This window comes from Rasamsonia byssochlamydoides (genome assembly GCF_041956645.1).
Source record: "Rasamsonia byssochlamydoides strain NRRL 3658 unplaced genomic scaffold VTN77scaffold_22, whole genome shotgun sequence".
NCBI lineage: Eukaryota > Fungi > Ascomycota > Eurotiomycetes > Eurotiales > Trichocomaceae > Rasamsonia > Rasamsonia byssochlamydoides.
The window spans coordinates 297,020-317,998 of record NW_027192405.1 but is presented as its reverse complement, the minus strand read 5'-3'; the positions used below and the strand labels follow the sequence as shown (position 1 = coordinate 317,998).

The window sequence follows — 20,979 nt, the reverse complement described above, 5'->3', positions numbered from 1 at the left end:
ATACCCCCAGCCCCAGACCGCGACTCTCCGTCCCGCCACTCTCAGCCTTGACTCTGTCTTTGGCCTTGTTACGTCCGCGCGCACCCTTCTCTGAGAACGCGATCTGGTCCAAGACCGTCGCGCGCGCAAGGAGAAGCTCGCAGTACAGTTCTATAATCTCCATCACCTCGACCGCGATGTCGTTGGCGATCACGTTCTCCACGCGGATGCGGGCAGAGGCTTCCCGGCCATTATCTAGCAGCTGCGCCAGCTCCCGGCGCTGGGCTACGGATGCAGCCGTCTCTTTCTTCTGGAGCAGTCGCAGGCGCGGAATTAACAGCCGGAGGGTGGACTGGAGTCTGGTCTGTAGATCGCCACTGTCAGTAGGTTTCCTTTATGCTGGAAGTGATCATCCTATGAACGACGCGCGGGGTAGGAGGGGTGGAACAATGGAACTTGTCCGGTAGGATGTTGAACATAACAAGAGTAATGTTGAACATAACAAGAGTAGATATCTGCAGTCTCGACTACTTACGGTCTGTGGTGAGGGTGGCATCTCTGAAGGCAGGAATGTTTAACGTCTGGCTGAGGATTGGTGTTGCAGTGGACTTGATGTCCTTTTGGTGCGGTTGGTGATGGTGACGGCGGCTGGGTCAGAGCGGGTCCGTTATCTTATCTGCCTGGATCAGTAAGCAAGCTCTCCCCGCATTATCAGTCAAGTACGACGAATTCAGCTAGCACAATTATGCTACCTGGTGATTGACCATGTTGAAATCCCAGATCGACGCCGAAAAGATCGCATCACTACTGGGACCATTCTGGCAGTAACGATGAGATCCTCGAACAATTGGTAAATTGGCGGTGGTAGGCGGTAGCTGATAATTTATACCTTAGCTATAAATAGCTTCATATCTTTATTCTTTACTATAGTTAGGGTACTTTAAAGACCCTTTATAATCTATATAATGCCCCTAGATAATGTATAAGGCTAATTAGTACGCTCCTTAGTTACCTATATAGTAAGGTAACGCTTAACCAGATTCCTACTTATAAGGATATATTTAGGAATAAGAGGGTAGATTACCTAGTAAAAGAAGAATAGTAGCAAGCTAGAGGCCTTTTTATAACCTAGCTCTTATATCTATTTATGGGCCTTGAGCCCCTTTAGATAGTAGTAACTTAATAGGTAAAAGCCTAGGCTACCTACCTAGGTAACAACCTTGTCTGCCTGGAACGGGGTCGTCAGCCAGGGACGAACTACGAAATAACACCACCACAGAGAATCGCGACCTTTTTTTGTGATCAGTTCTTGGTTGTCATGTACCTACCGGGGTAGTACTTGTACGTACCTAATATTAGATCCTTTCTAGCTGTAGACCCAATATCGAATTAAAAAAAAATGACTTTACCAGATACGTCCCAACTCCACCAATCCCAAACGGCCTTGAATACGGACATCGTATAACCACAAGTCAACGAAAACTGGAGTACTACATACGAACAGGAACAATTCAAGTATACAGAAAGACTTCATTTCTACGGTATTCAGCAGATCAGAATCCTTCAGACTGTCAATTGCAATAATTGCCCAACTTTGCCGTTTTACGAAGGAGCAGGAGCAGAAACACGGCTTCATGGATTGTCTGGCCTCGTAGCCCCATTTCTGTCTATAGATATTGATCTGTATGCTGTATAGGTATCCTGGAATTATTGTGCTTCATACTCTAGAGCAGAATCGATGGGATCGTTCGGCTGAGAACTCGCTCAGGGTGCAAACTAGCGTATAAAGGTAGATCGACGGTCTGTATGGCCGTGTTGGACGCCATTCTCTGTACCTTCAGGTGAAGAAAAAGCGTCAAATTTACTGATTCAAGCAAAAAGGATAATCGATTCGATCGACTGGGAAAGAAAAAAAAAAGCAACTTGACTGAGTGGCGCCTTCCAGTGTCCCCCTCTGGTTTGTCCTGACCCCTAGCCAAGCCTCTTCCAAAGGCCAGGGCGCGAGATGGCCGGGAGACGTACCTACTAGGTACCTTAGTAGGTAGACGGACATCCATGCCGCTAGACCAACAAGCCCTTGGAAGGCTGCTGGGTCTTTATACTGGCATATAACCTCGCCCAAGGTCTCCGGTTCGACTCGCGGCAGACCAGACCAGACCAGACCTTTTCTTTTTTCTCAGCTGACTCACTCAGTCGCTCCCCCCATCCCAACGCGTCTCTCACACGTGAGCTGGATTCGTCTCCATCCACGTTTGATACCCCACGAAAACTTTCGCGGTTGAGAATCATTCGACGCCCTTCTTATTTCTTCATTGCTTTCATCTGACCCACAACTTCAGGCGTTGCAGTTGATCCCTCTCTCTCTCTCCCTCTCTCCCTGTTTCTCTCTCACGTACACACACAGCGTTCGAAGGAAGTCACCTTACATTGATCTTCATAATCCATAGAAGGATGGCTATCCTCGAGGAGAGGTCACCATGGAACCAATCCATCAAAAGAGCCTCCAGCCTTCAAATGTTGATCAGGGACTCAGACATCTCCTCTGCTGCTCCGCGTCAATATGTCCTCGTTAGCTAACTGTTCACAGAAGACGAAGTGCAGACAGGCAGCCAGACCTTGCTTTATCCATATCCTCCATATCCAGGTTGAGCCATCACCAATTCCCCATCGACGCGGAATATAGACTCCCTAGCCACTATCTCATACTCGATAGTGTCAGCCATCTCTGGCTAATCCTGTCCTGCTCTCACAGATACATGTACTAGTCTTCCGCAAGAACAGGAAAACTGATCTTCTTTTTGTACAGGGAATGGCTTAGTTAAGCAAGGCAACGGCTTGATATAACCGTGAGTCGCACACCCTGCTCAGATCGCCAGTCACGTCATTCTTGCAGTTTATTTTTTTTCTCCACTTGCTGGACACAAAATTCAAATACCAATCGCTGTACCTTCGAGGAAGGACCAGCTAATAAGACTTCTTTCATCAGATCCGTTCAAGAAAGGCGCATGCTTATCGTCCTTCGCATGGCTTCTCATGCGGTGATATGAACAAAACTGGGCAGTGCAGTCTATGGCCAATGGCTGACCTAGTATCTAAAGTGCGACTCGACCCGAGTGACGAGCCATTATTATTTAATTTTTATGGTTAATCCCTTGCGACAAATGACAGTCTATATATATACCCTTGTGGTGGGTCAATTTAACTCGGTTAGGGTTGCACCAAATCGCCCCGAGTCGATCACCAGAACCGGTACATGCCATAAGTATAACCCCACAAGAAAGAAAGCCTCGATCTTTGACATGAAGCATGATCTGTTTGTTGTTCCTCCCGCTGCCGAAGAATCTGTGATAGTAATTCTGTGCAGGTTTTGAAAAATGGAATAAAAAACGGAGTAGAATAAATAAATTAAAAAAATAAATGATTGATATTGAGTCTGACTGACTTTCTGCTCTGGAAAGGAAAGGAAGTGAGTAATATGCATGATCTTCTTTCTGCATTGCATTGCTTGATGTGCATCTATCTGTCAACCTACCTACCTAACTACCTATCTACGATTCTACCTAATTCTGTTGTCCTGAAATCCAGTGGACTTTGACATTTCCTGTTAACATCCACTGCTCTATGATCTACCAGACGGACGGACGGATCGGATATTACTCCGCTGTGACATGCTGACAGTCAGCAGCTGAGTTCTTAAGATTTAATTAATGATCGACCCCGTCCGTCGATCATGCTTGGCTCTCTGGAGTTTGTTCTTGATCTACAATTGAAAAGATAATGTTCACGCATATATACCAGCATGACCTGCATTAATTATTATCCAATAAATAGATATATTATCTACATAGAAGGCAAAGAGATAAATAGACAGCAGCACGGACTCGTGCTGTGCTGCGAAGGACAGCCAGGTTCATCTATCCAGGATAGGACGGAATGGAACCAGCCCAAAAAAATCAAAGGAAATGAAGCGGTATCGCAAGTTGTCCAAACAGTGCGCTTTTGTGTCCTTTTTTTGCTCTCTGCCTCTTTCGCCAGATCCATTCATCTTTCTTGCCAAAGCCCTCTCGATCAAATGCATCTTCCGTTTGCCAGGATCCGTAGGCGGAGTATATAATATAATATAATATAAACAGTACAGATATCAAACATTAAAATGGGTCAAATATTGTACAATCATCATCCGCAAACACGCCAAACTTGCGAAGTACCTGCACGCCCGAAGTCGTCCAGTCACTGATGAAGGAACACCTTGCCCGAATAGTTCAAGACAAAAACCCGATCCAAAAAGTCGAAGATATAAAGGGTATCAGGTCGTAAGAGATCAAAAAACAAAATAAAGTAAGACATCAAGAAGTCGAAGTATAAATTCCAACAATGATCGAAGATAAAATTGATAAGTCGTCAGGAGAAAAAGGCAGAATGCGTACGTGAATCTCATCATAAGGAGATCCTGACAAACGGAAGACTTGAGGGCTATATATATACAGGGATTAGAGATGATGTTGGTCGGAGCAGGTGATTAGAGGCTTGGGTAAATCAGGCAGAGGGTTCTTCAGTCAAGTGAGTTTCAAGAACTTCCAGATTACCCAACTAGAAGTTCAACAGGACGCCAGCCACAAAACCAAGAGCCAGGCTCAGCTTGGAGACAGCAGTGAGAGAAGCAGCGCCGTGCTGCGGGGTCTGGGAAGTGGCCGGGGAAGTCACGGCCGCGGTTTGCGTAGGCACGGCCGCTACTGAGGATGGACCCTCAACGAAGACGTGAGGTGCGTAGCTGTAGCTGGCAAATGAGCTGCTCCATGATGGCGTCACTTGAGAACTGACCAGTGTAGTAAAGCTGGATGTGATGGTCGAGCTGGAGCTAGAGCTGTGAGTGGAGGTCGTTGAAGTCGACGTGTGGCTCGTTCTAGTGGAGCTGGTCGTCGATGTAGACGAACTAGAGGAACTGGTGCTAGAACTTGCGGGAGCAGACGTGGTCGAGGAAGAGCTGCTGCCGGACCCTTCAAAAACAACGATATTGGCCTTGCCACCCGAAGGAACCGTCACCACGCAAAACGAGGCGCCACCGGCCCCGTCAGTGTTGCTTCCATCCATCTCGTTGACTTGGTGGACAGAGGGATCGATCTTGCACGGAAGACCATTGCAGCCGTCGCCTTCACAAACAATCTCCACACCCCAACTAGGGGCTTGATTGTTGAATGGCGACGAAGGTTGCAGATAGATGGGGTTCCAGCCGAGTTTCACAAAAGTGTTTCCTGAGCCATCGGTATTCGCACCAGCCACATAAGGAGCCCAGTTGCCATAAGGGTTTGCAGATGTACCCCACGCACAAGCGAGTTCAGTGCCGACACCGGGAGGGTTGATATAGAAGCTGAATGCTACTTAGCATAGGCTCACAAAGTCATACGCAGAGATTCCACTCACTGAGCAGAAGTCGAACACCAGTAGCTTGGATCCGGGACCGCAAGAGTCTGCGTGCTTTCGACAAGGGTGGGAATCAACATGGCCTCGTTGCCGGGAAGGACAGTCTGGCAGAAAGAGACGGGGCCACCGCATTTGTTAACAGCCACCACGGTACCCGTTCCATCCTGACAGTACGGCTTATCGGGGAATGGCTTCTGGATGTTTCCGTTCTCGTCACAATAAAGGCCACCGTGCTGTCTACCAGTTAGAAACGTTATATTTCACCCATAACACAGGACTGCTTATACCATGGATTCTGGATACGAATATGAAGTGGCTTCCGGGTCCCACTGCATGGCTAACTGCCCAGGTGGGCATGCATACGGGCAGTAATTGCCCGGGAGACAAGGCTGATTCGGGCTCATCGCCCATCCAGCATTTTGCTGATCGGGAGTAATAGCCACTAATCCCGCATCGGTTGGGAACGGACATTGCCCTCCCCTCTTTTCAAGGGGCGCACTGACTTCGGCCACAGACTGGTGCCTCTGGTGATGGTGGCCGTGGCCGTGACCATGGCCATGACCATGACCGGCAGCCTCAACCATTGCAATGAGTCCTAGCAGCGCCGCCGCGCGCGATACAATCGTTCTTGACTTCATGGTGGATGCGCAGGTCGTGTGCCTAGAGAGATCGAATCTTCGGTATGAGGAGCGAAAATGATTGCAGAATTGAACAATCGTACAAGTAAGACAACCCTGGAAGCCGGTTGCCTCCCACAACCAACAAACCGTACGATTTTTTTTCAGTTCAATCCCAGTGCCCGAGTGACGCCTTCACACCGAAATTCAGGGGATCAGGGGTCCTCCAAAGACCAATGGATCCTGACTGGATAAACCTCACAGAAACGAAAGACTGAGGTCAGAATTGAGATAAAAACGAGCGGAAGGTCCACGGCCGAACGTAAGCCAAACGAACGACAAGAGAACAGGATCCCACGACAGAGAAGAAGAAACAGCGAGGGTGGCCGTGACAAGAAAAAGGGCTGTCCGGGGAACCGGCCATCGCAGGGCCGGCCATTGCGCCCGAGCCAGAAAGAGAGCAGCCAAGCGAAAAGCAGCAGGCTGATTGCCATATCGAGCAACGCCTCCTGCTGCCCGGTGGAGCATCGAGCGAACACCTTGCTACTGGAGTGAAGTTTGGGGATGCCTACAGCAGCCCACTAGTAGGCAGCTATCTTGTGCCTGCCCCAGGCGATTCCTGCGCGACTTGTGGTGTTCTAACGTTGTTTGGTACATGGATAGCTCGTTAGCTCGTACTTGCCTAACACGGAAGGAACCGTTCATCAGCGATTGGATGGATGACGAGGGAAGGTGCGATCTTGGCAACCTTGGCATCTGCCGGCGCCGCGCTTGCAGGGAAGGAGCGACCAGAGACGGATTAGCGCCAGGGGTTCGGCGACGTGGGGCTATTGGGATCAGCCGTCGTCGCCAATAGTCGCCTCGCACCATCGCCTTCCTACATCTTATTTCCTCAGTCCATGGGCATGAACCGATGATGTCGCTCATATTACGGAGTACGGAATACTCCGTACTGGTCTGGAATCGTTCCGCTGGAACGCAGTTACTCTGTACTGCTTCGATTGAATCCAAGTCCGAATTCATACTTCATAGAAGTTGAACCGGAGATCGGATGTGATTCATAACAATAAGCACTTATGCGAAAGCTTGCACCATCCGCCGTCCCCGGTTCAATTTAGACTAAGGTACCGGAAAATGCGCTCTGCGGTCCGTCTGCAATGCGTCCAAGCCCCTGAGCAGTACGTAAGCACCATATCCCTGCGGCGAGGACAAGTGCTACTCGGTACTCGGTACTCCGTCAAGTCTCCAAGTCCAACTGACGCAACGGCGCAACCAAGCTTTTTAAAGACTTCAGCAGGATCTGCTTAGTCACGGGTCCCTCGGACAAAAAGCGTTATGATTGACGCTGGGCCAATTTCGGTCAGCCTGTCCAGATCACAATCTGAAGGGCACTAAATCTATCGGTTGATTCGGATCGAAGACTCAAAACAGAAGAACAAAATTACATACTTATGGTCTGTCTGCAGGTCGGCTAACCAGCATTCTGAAGCATGAATTATTATATCCAATTTCTATCGGTTCGTATTACAATTGACGGCGTTTGCAGGACAACGTGATCGTCTTTTTGGATACTCCGTACTACAGTACTTCTAGGGGCGTTAATACAAAATTCACAGATAGCAAATTCAGCCAATTGGACAAGAATCCATTTACACTCATCTGACTGCGTCTCCAAACTGGCCGCTTCATCCAGTCCACCACATGGCTTCAAGGTGATGGACCGGTTGATCCTATATACTCATATGATACACCCTTGCGCACTTCACGGACTTAGCGTTTCAGCAACCACATGATTATCGGAGTTTTGCAAGAAGCAATGGTCCAGAAAATGCAGTACGATTGTCGCCATTTTGATGAGCTGGTAGTCAATAACAGATGCGTCCAGACTGTACGGAGTATATAGCAAAAATGCCTGCTGATCCAGGATCTATCTAAACTGCCGGAACTTTCCGGTTGCGCATAGTGGTTGATCAGTTGATCACCCCATGGAGTTCCTGGCTCTCCAGAAGAGCGCTCATATACTCAATTCGAGCAATGCACAATTGACTCTTTTCTGGTGTCCAATTCAACAAAATCTAGGGAGGTTCTTCTATCAGCCATCTTGTCTTCATTCTTACCTTTCCTGGTTAACGGTATCTGTCAGTACTGGAGATCTGAGGATCTCACTCCCTCTTTTGTCCCTCTTCTTTATATACTCCTCTGTGCCCAATGCTCATTTCCACGTATAAAGGCTATCACCATATTTCTCTATTGTAAATTTGAGCTGTTTTGAATCATCTAAGGATCTTTCACTCGGTGATACTATGGACATGAATACGCAGGATATCTCATTATTATGCCTATTTGCAATTTTAAGAGCCTTGTCAAAATGTCATGCGCCCCCGGTATGGATGCTCAAGATCTGATAGTCTAACATGGAGGAATGCCCAGGATCTATGATGTTTTCACGAGGTCTTATATAGGATTTCAAGCCGAATAACTGTTCACCTCCTTCATGCCAGCTGTTATGTGTATCTTTTGTGACCGTGGTCAGCTCCACCAGTCAAAATCCGTGTGATGGGTGCTTGACTTGTCGCTCCCCTCCTCTCACGTGTCCAACATCCTTCTAGGCTACGACTGGAACATCCACCATCAGTGTGATCAAACTCCTCGCCACCTCCCCAGCAGCAATGCAAGTCGTCTCCCCGGTATTGTCGTACGCAGGAGCCACCTCAACCACGTCAGCACCGATGACCTTCAAGCCCGATAGGCCGTCAATGATGGACAGAAGTTCGCGAGTGGTCCAGCCACCAGGCTCAGCAGTACCTGTCGCTGGCGCAAAGGCAGGGTCCAAAACATCGATATCAACCGAGATATAGACATTTCCATCGCCAACCCGTTCCTTGATTCGCTTGATAATACCCTTGACGCCAATATCGTCGATATCTCGCGCTGTTACAATTTCGAAACCGCACCGCGCGTCGTTTGTGAGGTCGTAACGACGCGACGACAACGGTGCGCGAATGCCAACGTGGATTGAGCTGTGATTCGAGATGAGGCCTTCTTCATGCGCAATATGAAGAAAGGTACCATGATTCACGGCACTGAAAGGTAATTAGAGAAAGCTTGCATTGATGACCTTCTCGAAAACTCGTCACCAGGGAGATAGGAATGGACAACATATAAACTACTTACGCGTATTGTGACACTCCTCCACCTGGCCATGTCCCATTGATCAGTTAATGGAACGGGCCAGGTCTGTCAAGAATACTCACCAAGTCTGTTGGGATCCCAAGTGTCGATATGAGAGTCAAAATGAATGACATGAACCACCCCCCAATGATCGATGGTAGAACGAAGTGCGGCAAGGGTCGTCGTGTGATCACCACCCAGCATCAAGATGCGAGGAACTTTTGAAACAGACACATTACTTGCCTGACGTCCTGAGATAATCTAATCGGCAATCATCAGACAGAATCTACCAACTGTTCAAGCATATGCTGCAAGACGACATGATGTTCCTTCAAAGCTAATAGCCCTATGAACATGATACACAATATGATATTCTGCTGACAGCACGTGAAATATCGAGGTAGTTGGAAACGTCTTACCTTGTGTGCCTTTTCCAGTTGCTTCAAGGCCACAGTATTATCAACAAACGTCAGAGGCGCATCCCCACAGTCGACGATCTTAGCCCACTCCGAGAAGGGATTCTGGCCGGTGTATACGTTCCACGAGTGGGGGCCCCGGATTCGCCGCGACCCGTCACGGATACCATGAGGCCCGAATCGTGCGCCAGGACGATACGACGTGGCCGTGTCAAACGGGGCACCCAGAATCGCGATATCGTAGCGGTCGATCTGATCGTCTGTCAGGGCAGAGAAACACGGGACGTACGGGAGATGTGCGAAGGAGGTCAATCCTCCGATCGCATCTGTTTCGAGCGGAACGTCGTCCTTGCCATCTTGGGCAGCGTACGATGATAATGATGACGGTGGTGGCTGGATCGGATCCTGGCCAGCATAGGGCCCTGCGATGCGGCCTACAACGGGAGGGAAGATGATTTCATGGGCGGTGACAACGGAGCCTGAAGTGAGCAGGAAAGACATTAGAAAGAGAGATAGGCCGTGCATCTTGTATGAAGCGGATAATTTGCACTATTGAGTTTATTGAATGTCTACTTCGAATATTCATGAATAAAATGAGAGTATACGAAGATTAAGATAAAGGGAAAACAACTGACTACAGAGAATACAGAGAACTGAAGCAAGACTAAATAAATAATTACTTTGATAACATTACAGACAAAGATAAGATAGGCGGATTTGGTAATAGGTGAATGATACCTAGGTACGTATCGCCAAGGCTGATAGCTTATCTACAGACACAACTATTATTCGAGTTGCGAGGAGATTAGCCATAGGATCTTCTAACTGGAGTTGCATATAGGATGCTCGTAGCCGCTTCCAGACAGAAGCGAATCCGGTATGGTGTAGTGGCTAACATCGCTGTCTCTCACACAGCAGCCGGGGGTTCGATTCCCCCTACCGGAGAAACATCATTAAAAAATCTTTTTTGTCCGCTTACGTAATCATTAACTGCTTACTCATCTCAACCTCTATCCTCCTACAATTTTTTATTAACGGCATTTTTTTTCTATCCCTTCTATGGTTATTTATTTTTTTTATTTTGCTGGTCAGGCTGTATACTACATACATCTACTAGAAGAAGGCATAAGCAATCCAGACATATGCTGGCGTCCTTAAACAATTTTAACTTGTCTCTCTTGTCTGGTTGAGTGCTGATAAACCAGATTTGTCCAATATTGCATGCTCTTTGGTATAATATTATTATTCTCCCTTTTCTATTCTAAGACTGAAGTTGATATAACCTAGGGAATAATGACGTATAGATGTAACATGTAGGAACTTCTCATTATCACTGTCATTCTCCATTGCATGCTGTCTACAAATTTTTGTGAGGATCTTCACCAAAGATATCATTATTTTATCCCTCCTTTTTCCCCTGTTCTTTTCATCTTTCATACTGCTCTTATTAATCCTGAACACATGGCAATTTTGATAACTTCAACAGCAGTACCTCTTTAGAGCTGCATGTTTCCCCCTGATGTACTACAGAATTCACAAGTATACTCTTGCGATGCTTGATATCCAGCTCACGAAATGACAAGCTCTCCACGAACAGCGTACCCTTATGCGCATAACCTTGCGCGCATAATCCTGCACGGCTGGTTACGCGGATCCCAGCCGCAAAATAATTCACTCCGGCAATGGACACGCCTGTCCAGAACTTGACAAGTTGCAACCTTCAAGCTCTGCCTCTGTCTGACCTGCCGACTACCGTGCACTCTCCACGTTTCGAAAGGGAGCGCAGCGGGCGGTGAGAAGATCGCAGTCCGACAGCAGAATACAGACCTGGGGTTCAAACCGTTGAAGAAATCGAGTGTACCTCAGACCACGAAGACGGAAATCAGACGCGTTTGTTGTTGTTGCTGAAAATGTCGTCCTCTCAGGATAAGCAGCAGGCTGATGACGATGTCATCCGCGAGATCGGTCCCGAGGATCCAGTGTTCGGATACCTGCATGGAGAACCTGTCGATGCTGCCAAGCAGAAGTTGTATCAAAAAAGAAGCCAGTATTTCGAAGACGCTTTTGCCCTTCGTGAGCCGTACAACACTCCTCGCAGACGCGTCAATCAGGATTCTGCGATACTTGTCGAGATCAGGATGAATATCATGGTATGTAGACAGACTTCTTTGTTGGAGAGTACATGCAACATGTCTGCTTAAGCAAATGTGTGCTAATCTTTGCACTGTGTATGTAGATCAGACCCGACAAGATCCCCGGGCTTCTGTCGATGCTCTCTGCCCGTCTCGCGGAGATCTATCAGCGTCCAGAAAGCGCCATTCTTATCACCATGGACCACGATTGTTTTCTTCGCTTTGGCGGCGGTACTGGTCCGGCGTACTTGATCACCATCTCAGGGCTGGCTTCCTCCTTCGCCCCGCTGATGAACGCTCGCAACGCTGCCGTGCTCCAGGCCGAGATGCGAGAGCTCGTGGCCATCCCTGAAAAACATGGCGTGATCAAATACGTGCCGATGGAGGAAGAGAATCTTGCAAGTGGCGGAACTACCATGAAGGCGGCGATTGAGAATCTTGAACAGGCTGCGAAGTCGGAATACCCCGGTGTCGTCAAGAACCTCTCGCGCTCCATGAGCAAGAAACTGCTGCGGTCTAAGCGGTCCAACAGCTCTCCCCCAATCATGCCAACTTTGCCTGAGACCTCGGTTCCGACTACCACTGAGAATGTTGCTACCACTGAGAACGTTGTGACCGTTGCGACCACGGTGCCTGCCAAGAAATCAACCGAATCCAAAATCACTAAAGGGGCGAGAAGCATCAGACAGTTCTTCTCTCACTAGATCTGGACGGTGGTGCTCAAGTGGGGAGGTGGCAGATGGTATTTGGTGACGCATATGGTGAGGTGGTTTAGGCGTGAGTGCCTGGTTCAGCAGTTTAGGGGACGCGGTGTTTTTGGCGTTATCGCCGGAGTTATTACGATTACGAGGGAATGGATCATAATCCAGAAGCTGAAGTTGCATAGGATGTCTTCTTCAAGCTACGAACTGATGTAGGTAGAGAGAAACACATAATGACATTGTGGTCCTACCTACAGAATGGATCATTCCCGATTTATTTCTTAATGCTCCTAAGCTTCATGCGACGACAGATTTATCTCCAGCAATGAGTGAGTACGACCATATACAATATCGAAGACATAAGTTTGGCTCATATCCGTTGGTGGGGTAGGTGATGCCCTTGGTTCGAAAGATTAGTCTTTGACGTCAATACGAGATGAGTCTTGACTTAGAGCGGTTAAGTATGTACTCTGACCCGATTGCTGTAGCCTATTCCATACGAATTGTTCTGTTGTTTTTATTTTTCTCCTTGTTCGGAACACTATTTGGAAAGACACCAAAGCGCGTATGCTCTCTCTCCCTCCCTCTTTTATATTTTACTCGTGCAGTTTCTGTTTCTGTTTCTCTTTTGAGAATAATATTTCAAGACAAGAAATGGACTCTCCTAGCAGCGAGGGCAAAATAACCGAGATTGAGGGTGACTTGTTCGACGCGCCAGATGGGGCGGTTTTGATTCGTGAGGATATTCTTATCGTTTCTTCTCCTATATCTTTTCTATTTAGGGAGTAGCACCCAACAACTACAGTAATCTTGCTCGAAACAATCAGATAAATGCTAACGGATTTTCCAATGCAGATGCCTGTAATTGCTTTGGTTCATGGGGAAAAGGGATTGCTAAAGCTTTTATGAATAGGGTGAGCTATTGACCCCCTAATCTGGAAGGTGCGGGACGGTTGAGATTCATCTCTACGCCGTTTCTTCCCTCCTCTTTTCTTTTCTTTCTTTTCTTTTTTCTTTTTTTCTTTTTCATTTTTGGCTCTCTTTTCTCCAAGAAGTTGTTGAATGCTTGTCACATGTCTGAGAACGTCAAGCAAAACGTCCGTATAGAGCTCACCCTTCTGAACCTCACAGTATCCCGCAGCCTTCGAGATCTACCGTTCACATTGTGAGGACCTTTTGTTACATCCAACATACGTGACGTATTCCTTCGGAGATGAGAGCGCAGATTTTCCTGTCAGAAAGCGAAGAGTCCAACTTCCCCTGGGCACTGCCTTGATCATCCCGCCCCAGGAAGATGACCCAAGCCTCCGGTCACCTCCAGCGAAAACACGGAAGGTAGCATCTAGGACAGAAGAGGTTCCAGAGAAAGACAAAACCACAAATTCTACGGGAAAGAAACACTGGATCGTCTGTTTGTTTACCTCGCGAAATGTCGGACGCTATGCCAGTTCGCCTGAAATCATCCTCGAAAACACCAGGCGGGCTGTGGAGGACATGAAGACGCAGCTGGCGGTGCTTAAGAAGGAATTGGAGAGTGACGTTATTATTACAACTACTGGCGATGGAAAGAAGTCTACGGCAGGTGATGACCCTACCCGACGCCCTGGAGACCTGTGGTCATGTCGATTCAACTCCGGACTGTTTGGTGTGAAGTGGGAGAAAACACGCAGGGTGCTTGAGGAGGCGGGCTTGGAAGTCACCGTTGTGAGACCTCCAGGTGAGGAGTAAACTGCATACGCAACTGACTGAGGTCATACTGGAATTAGAAATGTGATGATGTCGGGGTTGTTCATTTTGTTGCTGGGCGGTCGTCACACTTGGGACTACTGAAGCACCAAGCAGCTTCAATCCGATCTGTACATCCAGTCTAGTAATTGAAAGCTTCTCATGACTTTATAGTTGAAACTCCCTGGACTCGTCGGGAGCGACAGTAGAGGAAGACTGGTACCACTGTATGAAATTATATGTATTTCAACCCAGATCTCACGAGCAACATAGGCATGGTATTCCCACAACTTCCTCTTTAGGCAAAAAAACCAAAAGAAGCCGAAACAAAAAGTATAATGGAAATCTATTTCTGTAAAATATAAGAGAAAGGATGGAAAACTGACCAGTCGATAAGTTTCCAACAATGGAAAGGGTCACCTGATCTCGCGTCCTTAGACCCGCGATCTCCGCGTATCGCGTGTTTCATGTGGGGAAGGCTTCTTCGACAGTTCGAGCACCGAACCTCAAGGGACATGACAGACAGATTCCGTGTTTATAGCCCTTTATCGGTTCGACATTCTATTCTGTCCAAGAATCATGCCTCCTGAACGCCAAAGCGCTGTCCAGAAGCGCAGGCGTCTTCCCTTCAAACCGCCGCGTCGGCAAGAATCAACAACTGCAGAAGCATCCACATCCGCGCCGAAGACCACGAAGCCCAAAGCTGCCCCAAGAAAGTCTACAGCCACAGCTTCGGCCTCAGCATCAAAAAAGCCTCGAACGTCAATAACCTCTCGCCAGAAAGCCCGATCTCCCTCCGTATCCTCTGCATCCGGCTCGGAGGAAGAGGAGCCCGGGTCGCAGTCTGGCTCGGAATCCGGTTCAGACTCCTCGTCTTCAGACCGAGAGCGGTCTCCTTCCCAGGAACCAGACTACATCCTCGCAGAAATCATTACCAATGACCATGCGCGCGATATCGAGTCCGGTGAACCGGCCATCCCTCAGAAGCTCTTGACCAAGCTGCTACATCACCACTTTCAGAACGAGAAGACGAAAATCACCAAGGAGGCGAATGCCGTCGTTGCGAAATACGTGGATATCTTTGTAAGAGAGGCTTTGGCTAGAGCGGCATACGAGAGGGCGGGGGGAGATGGCAATGCAGATACGGGGGGTGGTTCGAGGTCGGTGGGGGATGGCTTTCTTGAGGTATGTTCGTTGGATCTTTCTTGTCTTTGAGGGGACATGTTTGGATCTCTTCTGATGAATGGAAATCAATGGCCGCTAACGCATTTTTCTCCTCTTGTAGGTCGAGGATCTGGAGAAGTTGGCGCCACAGATGGTTTTGGATTTCTGAAACGAATACATACGGGTCTTCCTATATACATTGGCATTGGCACATACGTTTAGTGATGAAGAGGGCTTTTGGCGTTTTCGGCGTTGGGGGGTTTTCGAAGATACAAGTAAAATGGCCTGGATTTGCGCAAGGGAGCATGGGAATCCAATTTGAATGCCGTGGAAAAAAAGTCTCCAAACTCACTCCGTTCATATTAAATGCTATGCTTATATCGCATTGACATATATTGCGGGTTTTGGATGCAAGACACAGCGAGGTAGTTGGTTCAAGTCTACTTGGAGCGACTCCAACGATGCACCACGGGATTTTGAACAGCCTGATACGGCGATTCGTTACCTAAAAACTTAAAAAGAAAAATACAGACCAGAAGCAGTAGGTACTAATAAATGGCTTTCTAATCTCAAAGCCAACTATGGATGTATCTGTGTTTTACGGGGGTGGCCAAGCCTATTAGTGGTGGCGGTTCTGTTACAGGGATGCGACACACGTCAAACGGTAACCTGCCTCACCATCCTTTTTTGTCATGACTGCCTCACGACATGTCGATGATGCGCGTGAAATTAATTGTGGCTTGACGGCCGATACGAACTGACATAGGGTCCAATCACTAATAGGATACATTGTACCCCTATACACTCTCCTTCGAGGGCGCTTTTACAACGATCTGAAGCTGGCCTTTAGCTGGATGTGTACAGTCACCAGTGTGCTAATTGGAATGGCAGCCACAACTGCATACCCAAATTGATCGAATTTTAGTTCACTCCAATACCATCAAGGTTATTAGATGAGACGAATGCAAAGTTTTCGGTTTGACACTTTTCTCAATTTGGACGTGGCTAGGCTAACTGACGAGATGGTTCTGCGACGCGGACTGTTTGACAGAATGTTATGCGAGACAAAGTCTCCGCCACGATTGCCGCCAAGCTGCTGAAAATGGACGATCCAGTTCACTTAGTTCGCCTACATGGCTAGTTGATGCCCAGAATTGGAAGCTCTCCAGTCTTTCCCCGTCGCTTTGGGTAATAGACGCCTAGGTGTCTTAATTTCCATCCCGTCGACCTGTGACTGGACTTCCAATCCAAGACAAGCCTCCTATCCCCCAGGTGAAGGGACGGCTTTCTCTTTCTTTATGCCATAAAATCCCCAGTCTTTGTCCTGTTTTCGTCAGTTCTTCAGTTTGCTGTTTTTCTTTGTCAACTCTTCTTTTACCATATTCTTCTGTTTATTTTCTATCTTTTATTTCTATTTCTTCCCAACAGAGCGCTAGTCGCTCCTTGCAGTCAGTCTTTTGGTAGAACAGTCCCGACTTTCTTTACGTTCATATTCGACTACACCACCATGCAGTTGTTCAGCCTTATTTCGTCTTCTCTATTTCTCGCCGCCGCGGTGCAGGCAGCGCAAACTTCTGATCAGGGAATGGTTAAGGTCCATGTCGTTCAAGTGGGCCAAAATGGATCTCTGACATTCTCCCCCGACAACTTGCAAGTGAATCCTGGGGAGATGGTTCAGTTCCAGTTCTGGCCAAAGGTAATCAAGGATTGATCTCGAGCATCCTCGAATTTGACTACCTGACTGACAATATATAGAACCATTCCGTCGTGCAATCAAGCTTCGAGTCCCCTTGCACACCGATCGACACTGTCCAGCCGAATGTGACCGGATTTAAATCTGGATTCATGCCTGTCTCCGCATCCGCCACTACGATCCCCGTGTTCACGTTGATGGTGAACAATACGGAGCCAATTTGGGTGCACTGTAGCCAAACAGGACACTGTCAGAAGGGAATGGTTATGGCGATCAACGCGTAAGTTTCATCTTGCGCTTGACGTAGTTACTACTCGCTAACTGTTCGCCATTTAGACCCACATCTGGCAACAAGACCTTCGCTGCTTACAAGGCCCTTGCTATGCAGCAATCAAGCAGCAGCACCACCAGTACCAGCAGCGGCGGCAGCAGCAACTCCACGTCTGGAACAGGAACAAGCGGCTCCTCGAGCAGCGCTTCCTCAGGCAGCGCTTCTTCGGGCAGTATCTCCTCAGGCAGCAGCTCCGGTTCCTCTAGCACTAGCTCGTCAACCTCCACCACATCGGCTCCTGCAACTGTCAATGCTGGTGCGAAGCCGATTGTCAATGCCGCAATCCTTATGGCTTTGTCTGTTTTTGGCTTCGTATTTGTCGCGCTGTAAAGAGGTGGAGAGATTCGTGTCCACTTGTTTCCGAAACAGTCTGGGTTTCCAAAGTCGTCCATTCACCCAAATTTCACCATATATACCACCATATATTTCTTTTAGCTTTATATTCTAATACATCGGCGGGTCCGTTCACTCTTGGACTTTTACAAAATTGAAATGAAAAGAAGAGTTGACAATGTACGGCTTTTATGTAAGCTATATCCATAACAGCTAAACTCAATAAATTTAGTCTTGTTCTCTCTGAAAGTCTTGCGATTTCTTCAGGTGAAATCATGGATGAGTCCCTGCTGCACGCCAGATATGGTAGCTAGGGCTTTGCCCTATAGCCCGCTATCCCAATTTCGGAAGAGAAGTTTCTTGTCCCGCTTGAGTCCCGCTGAAATATTACTCGGTACAGCACTCCGTACATTGTTGTCTCACCCATCAAACCACAAACCATTGCTGCTTGCAATGGAAAGAGACGAAGTCGTCGAATCGCCGCGCAAGCGGCTGAAGGTGGATGATTCTTCTCCCAAAGATGATAGCCTGACACCTTCGATTTCTAACGGAACTGCGGTGCCTGAAGTTTCTGCCAAGGCTCTGAAGGAAGCTGAGGTTGGGATCACCGAGTTTGTCAGCTCTGACGTACCTGGATTTTCGGGAATACTCAAGAAGAGGTTCATAAGACCAGAGCCATGGATTCGTGAAGACGTGCTGATCATCCCCTTTCTCTAGGTACACCGATTTCTTGGTCAATGAAATCCCTCCCTCCGGTGAAGTGCTTCATCTCCGGAATCTAGAACCTCCCGCGTCTCTGAAGGCACAGACGAATGACGATACAGAAGAGCCGAAAACTACTCAAACTTCGAGCGAAACGCCTCAAGTTGAGGGTGGATCAGAGGCTGGCAATGATGGGCAGAAGGGGGCTGAATCCAAAACAAAAGAAACGCCCGACGTTTCTGCCTTCAGCCTTTCGGATGATGACCGCACCCTTCTTGAATCATATTTTGGCGGCGATGTCGCTCAGAAGATCATTATCCTCAACGAACGCGCGAGGGCTTCGCCCAACGCCAGGCCGCATGAGTTTGGCAGAATCAAGTCAGGCGTTGTCACCGACCGCGACCTACGTACCAAAATGCACCAGGCGATCAGGCGTATATTTTTATCACAACTGGAGTCCTCCACAGACAGTGATGGTGCCATGGTTATCTCGGTTGCTCCAAACCGGCATAAGAGGAGCGCGCAGGGTTTCCGTGGTGAAAGCGGGAATGCGCGAAAAGCAAAGCCCATTTGGGACGAGCTAGGAGGACCATATCTTCACTTCACCATCTACAAGGAAAACAAGGATACCATGGAGGTCATATCTTACCTTGCGCGCCAACTGAAGATGAACCCGAAAAGTTTTCAGTTCGCTGGCACCAAGGACCGGCGGGGTGTCACCGTGCAAAGAGCCTGCGTCTTCCGGGTGTACGCTGACCGCTTAGCAGCGCAGAACAAATCCCTTCGCAACGCGATGTTGGGGGATTTCGAGTATCGCAAACATGGCCTAGAGCTGGGGGATCTTGCTGGAAATGAATTCGTTATCACTCTGCGCGAGTGCGAGTTTCCTAATCCTGAAAAGGATATTGAGGCTGCTGTGGCTCAGGCGAATCAGATCGTAGGAAAGTCGCTTCGAGATCTTCGTGAACGCGGATACTTGAATTACTATGGCTTACAGCGGTTCGGTACTTTTTCTACCAGGACGGACACCATCGGCATGAAAATGCTGCAGGGAGATTTCAAAGGCGCTGTCGAGTCCATTCTTCATTTCTCTCCCGAGACTCTGGCTGCCGCTCAGGCACCTCCAGGTTCCGAGAAGGCAGACCTATTGATCAGTTCTGATGACAAAGCCCGAGCCGAAGCTATTCACATCTTCCAAACAACCGGGAAGATCAATGCGGCCTTAGATAAGATGCCCCGGAAATTTTCCGCTGAGATGAATCTGATTCGCCATCTGGGTCGTTCCAGGAATGATTATCTTGGTGCCCTTCAGAGCATACCCAGAAATCTGCGACTGATGTATGTTCACGCGTATCAGTCGCTAGTGTGGAACTTTGCGGCAAGTGAACGGTGGCGACTCTATGGGGACAAAGTCGTGGAAGGTGACTTGATTATCATCAATGAGCACAAGGACAGTGATGGCAGTGAAGAACATGGTAACGTGGATGCCGATGGAGAGCTTATTGTCGAGCCGCAGGCGGAGGATAGCGCCAACACGGCAGAAGACATGTTCACCCGAGCCAGACCTCTATCGGCAGAAGAAGCCGCGAGTGGCAAGTACACGATTTTCGACATCGTGTTACCTCTTCCCGGTTTCGACGTCATCTATCCTGCGAACGAGATGACCGAGTTCTACAAGCGCTTCATGGGAAGCGAGCAAGGCGGGCGCCTGGATCCGTTCGACATGCGGAGGAAATGGAAGGACATCAGCCTCAGCGGAAGCTACCGCAAGCTTCTCAGCCGGCCTGGCCCGGACTACTCCTTCGAGGTGAAGAGCTATTCGCAAGACGACGAGCAGTTCGTCCGAACCGACTTGGAGCGCCTCACCGGTAGCAGTAAAGATGGTGACGCGCAGCTTAGCTCTGCTGGCACAGCATCTGGTGACAAGATCGCTGTGATCCTCAAGTTTCAGCTCGGAGCAAGCCAATACGCGACGATGGCTCTGAGAGAGCTGATGAAATCGGGCGGAGTGAAAGAATACAAACCGGACTTTGGCGGGGGTAGATAGTAGTATTGTTTTCCTAGCAAGATGCATACAGTATACAGAATGGACCAGTCAATATACATACGTAGAGCCCAGTGACTTAATGTCCTCCGACGGGGGACTCAGGACTGCGAAGCCTCTGGAATCTGGTCCTGGTGTGCATTCATTTTTATTCATTCATCCTAGGCCAAGATTTCACGCACTTGGCTGGGCCTTTGATGCCTAAGCAGCTATACGCCAAGCTGTCTTTGCCTACTTTTGTGCAGTATCACAGTACAAGGAATATGGGTAGGAAGCCCGTCTGGACAGCCGCTAAAATTACTACCTTACAGTAGTCTAGGCCTGCGAGCCAAAACAAAGTCCTAAGGGGGTATTTTCTCCTCTAGCCAGTCTCGCGAACTGAGACGCGCAAGGCTTGTCACTGTCAGATATACATACCCAATTTAGTTGCACGTTATTACAACCCAGTCTCCGTCCAGAATTCCCGCTTATATCCACCATTCTCAACCGCCATGTTGGAGCGAGAGTGGATGACATGGTGGAGGCTGATACTAATAACATGGTGAAATTG

At 48.3% G+C, this 20,979-nt stretch overlaps 7 protein-coding genes and 1 non-coding gene across 8 annotated transcripts; 6 read left to right on the top strand and 2 right to left on the bottom strand.

Annotated features, from left to right (window-relative positions):
• Positions 1-4,569: 4,569 nt before the first annotated feature.
• On the bottom strand, positions 4,570-6,038 carry VTN77DRAFT_3255 (uncharacterized protein; the record flags this gene model as incomplete). Its single annotated transcript, XM_069419184.1, has 3 exons — positions 4,570-5,347; positions 5,401-5,633; positions 5,688-6,038. The coding sequence occupies 3 exons, from the start codon at positions 6,036-6,038 to the stop codon at positions 4,570-4,572; spliced, it is 1,362 nt and encodes a 453-aa protein (XP_069278785.1).
• Positions 6,039-8,622: 2,584 nt separating this feature from the next.
• VTN77DRAFT_3254 (uncharacterized protein) lies at positions 8,623-10,129 on the bottom strand (the record flags this gene model as incomplete). Its single annotated transcript, XM_069419183.1, has 4 exons — positions 8,623-9,100; positions 9,192-9,213; positions 9,272-9,449; positions 9,608-10,129. The coding sequence occupies 4 exons, from the start codon at positions 10,127-10,129 to the stop codon at positions 8,623-8,625; spliced, it is 1,200 nt and encodes a 399-aa protein (XP_069278784.1).
• A 348-nt stretch (positions 10,130-10,477) lies between these two features.
• Positions 10,478-10,549, top strand: VTN77DRAFT_t60. The gene has a single exon. It is a non-coding gene; the product is annotated as a tRNA-Glu (tRNA).
• Positions 10,550-11,514: 965 nt separating this feature from the next.
• On the top strand, positions 11,515-12,440 carry VTN77DRAFT_3253 (uncharacterized protein; the record flags this gene model as incomplete). The annotated part of the gene is made up of 2 exons (XM_069419182.1): positions 11,515-11,754; positions 11,841-12,440. The coding sequence occupies 2 exons, from the start codon at positions 11,515-11,517 to the stop codon at positions 12,438-12,440; spliced, it is 840 nt and encodes a 279-aa protein (XP_069278783.1).
• A 1,070-nt stretch (positions 12,441-13,510) lies between these two features.
• On the top strand, positions 13,511-14,165 carry VTN77DRAFT_3252 (uncharacterized protein; the record flags this gene model as incomplete). The annotated part of the gene is made up of 2 exons (XM_069419181.1): positions 13,511-13,602; positions 13,658-14,165. The coding sequence occupies 2 exons, from the start codon at positions 13,511-13,513 to the stop codon at positions 14,163-14,165; spliced, it is 600 nt and encodes a 199-aa protein (XP_069278782.1).
• Positions 14,166-14,741: 576 nt separating this feature from the next.
• VTN77DRAFT_3251 (uncharacterized protein) lies at positions 14,742-15,495 on the top strand (the record flags this gene model as incomplete). Its single annotated transcript, XM_069419180.1, has 2 exons — positions 14,742-15,347; positions 15,448-15,495. 2 exons carry the CDS (start codon positions 14,742-14,744, stop codon positions 15,493-15,495), a joined length of 654 nt encoding a protein of 217 aa, XP_069278781.1.
• A 1,338-nt stretch (positions 15,496-16,833) lies between these two features.
• VTN77DRAFT_3250 (uncharacterized protein) lies at positions 16,834-17,680 on the top strand (the record flags this gene model as incomplete). The annotated part of the gene is made up of 3 exons (XM_069419179.1): positions 16,834-17,022; positions 17,082-17,299; positions 17,356-17,680. 3 exons carry the CDS (start codon positions 16,834-16,836, stop codon positions 17,678-17,680), a joined length of 732 nt encoding a protein of 243 aa, XP_069278780.1.
• A 456-nt stretch (positions 17,681-18,136) lies between these two features.
• VTN77DRAFT_3249 (uncharacterized protein) lies at positions 18,137-20,432 on the top strand (the record flags this gene model as incomplete). The annotated part of the gene is made up of 2 exons (XM_069419177.1): positions 18,137-18,342; positions 18,401-20,432. The coding sequence occupies 2 exons, from the start codon at positions 18,137-18,139 to the stop codon at positions 20,430-20,432; spliced, it is 2,238 nt and encodes a 745-aa protein (XP_069278779.1).
• Positions 20,433-20,979: the final 547 nt, after the last annotated feature.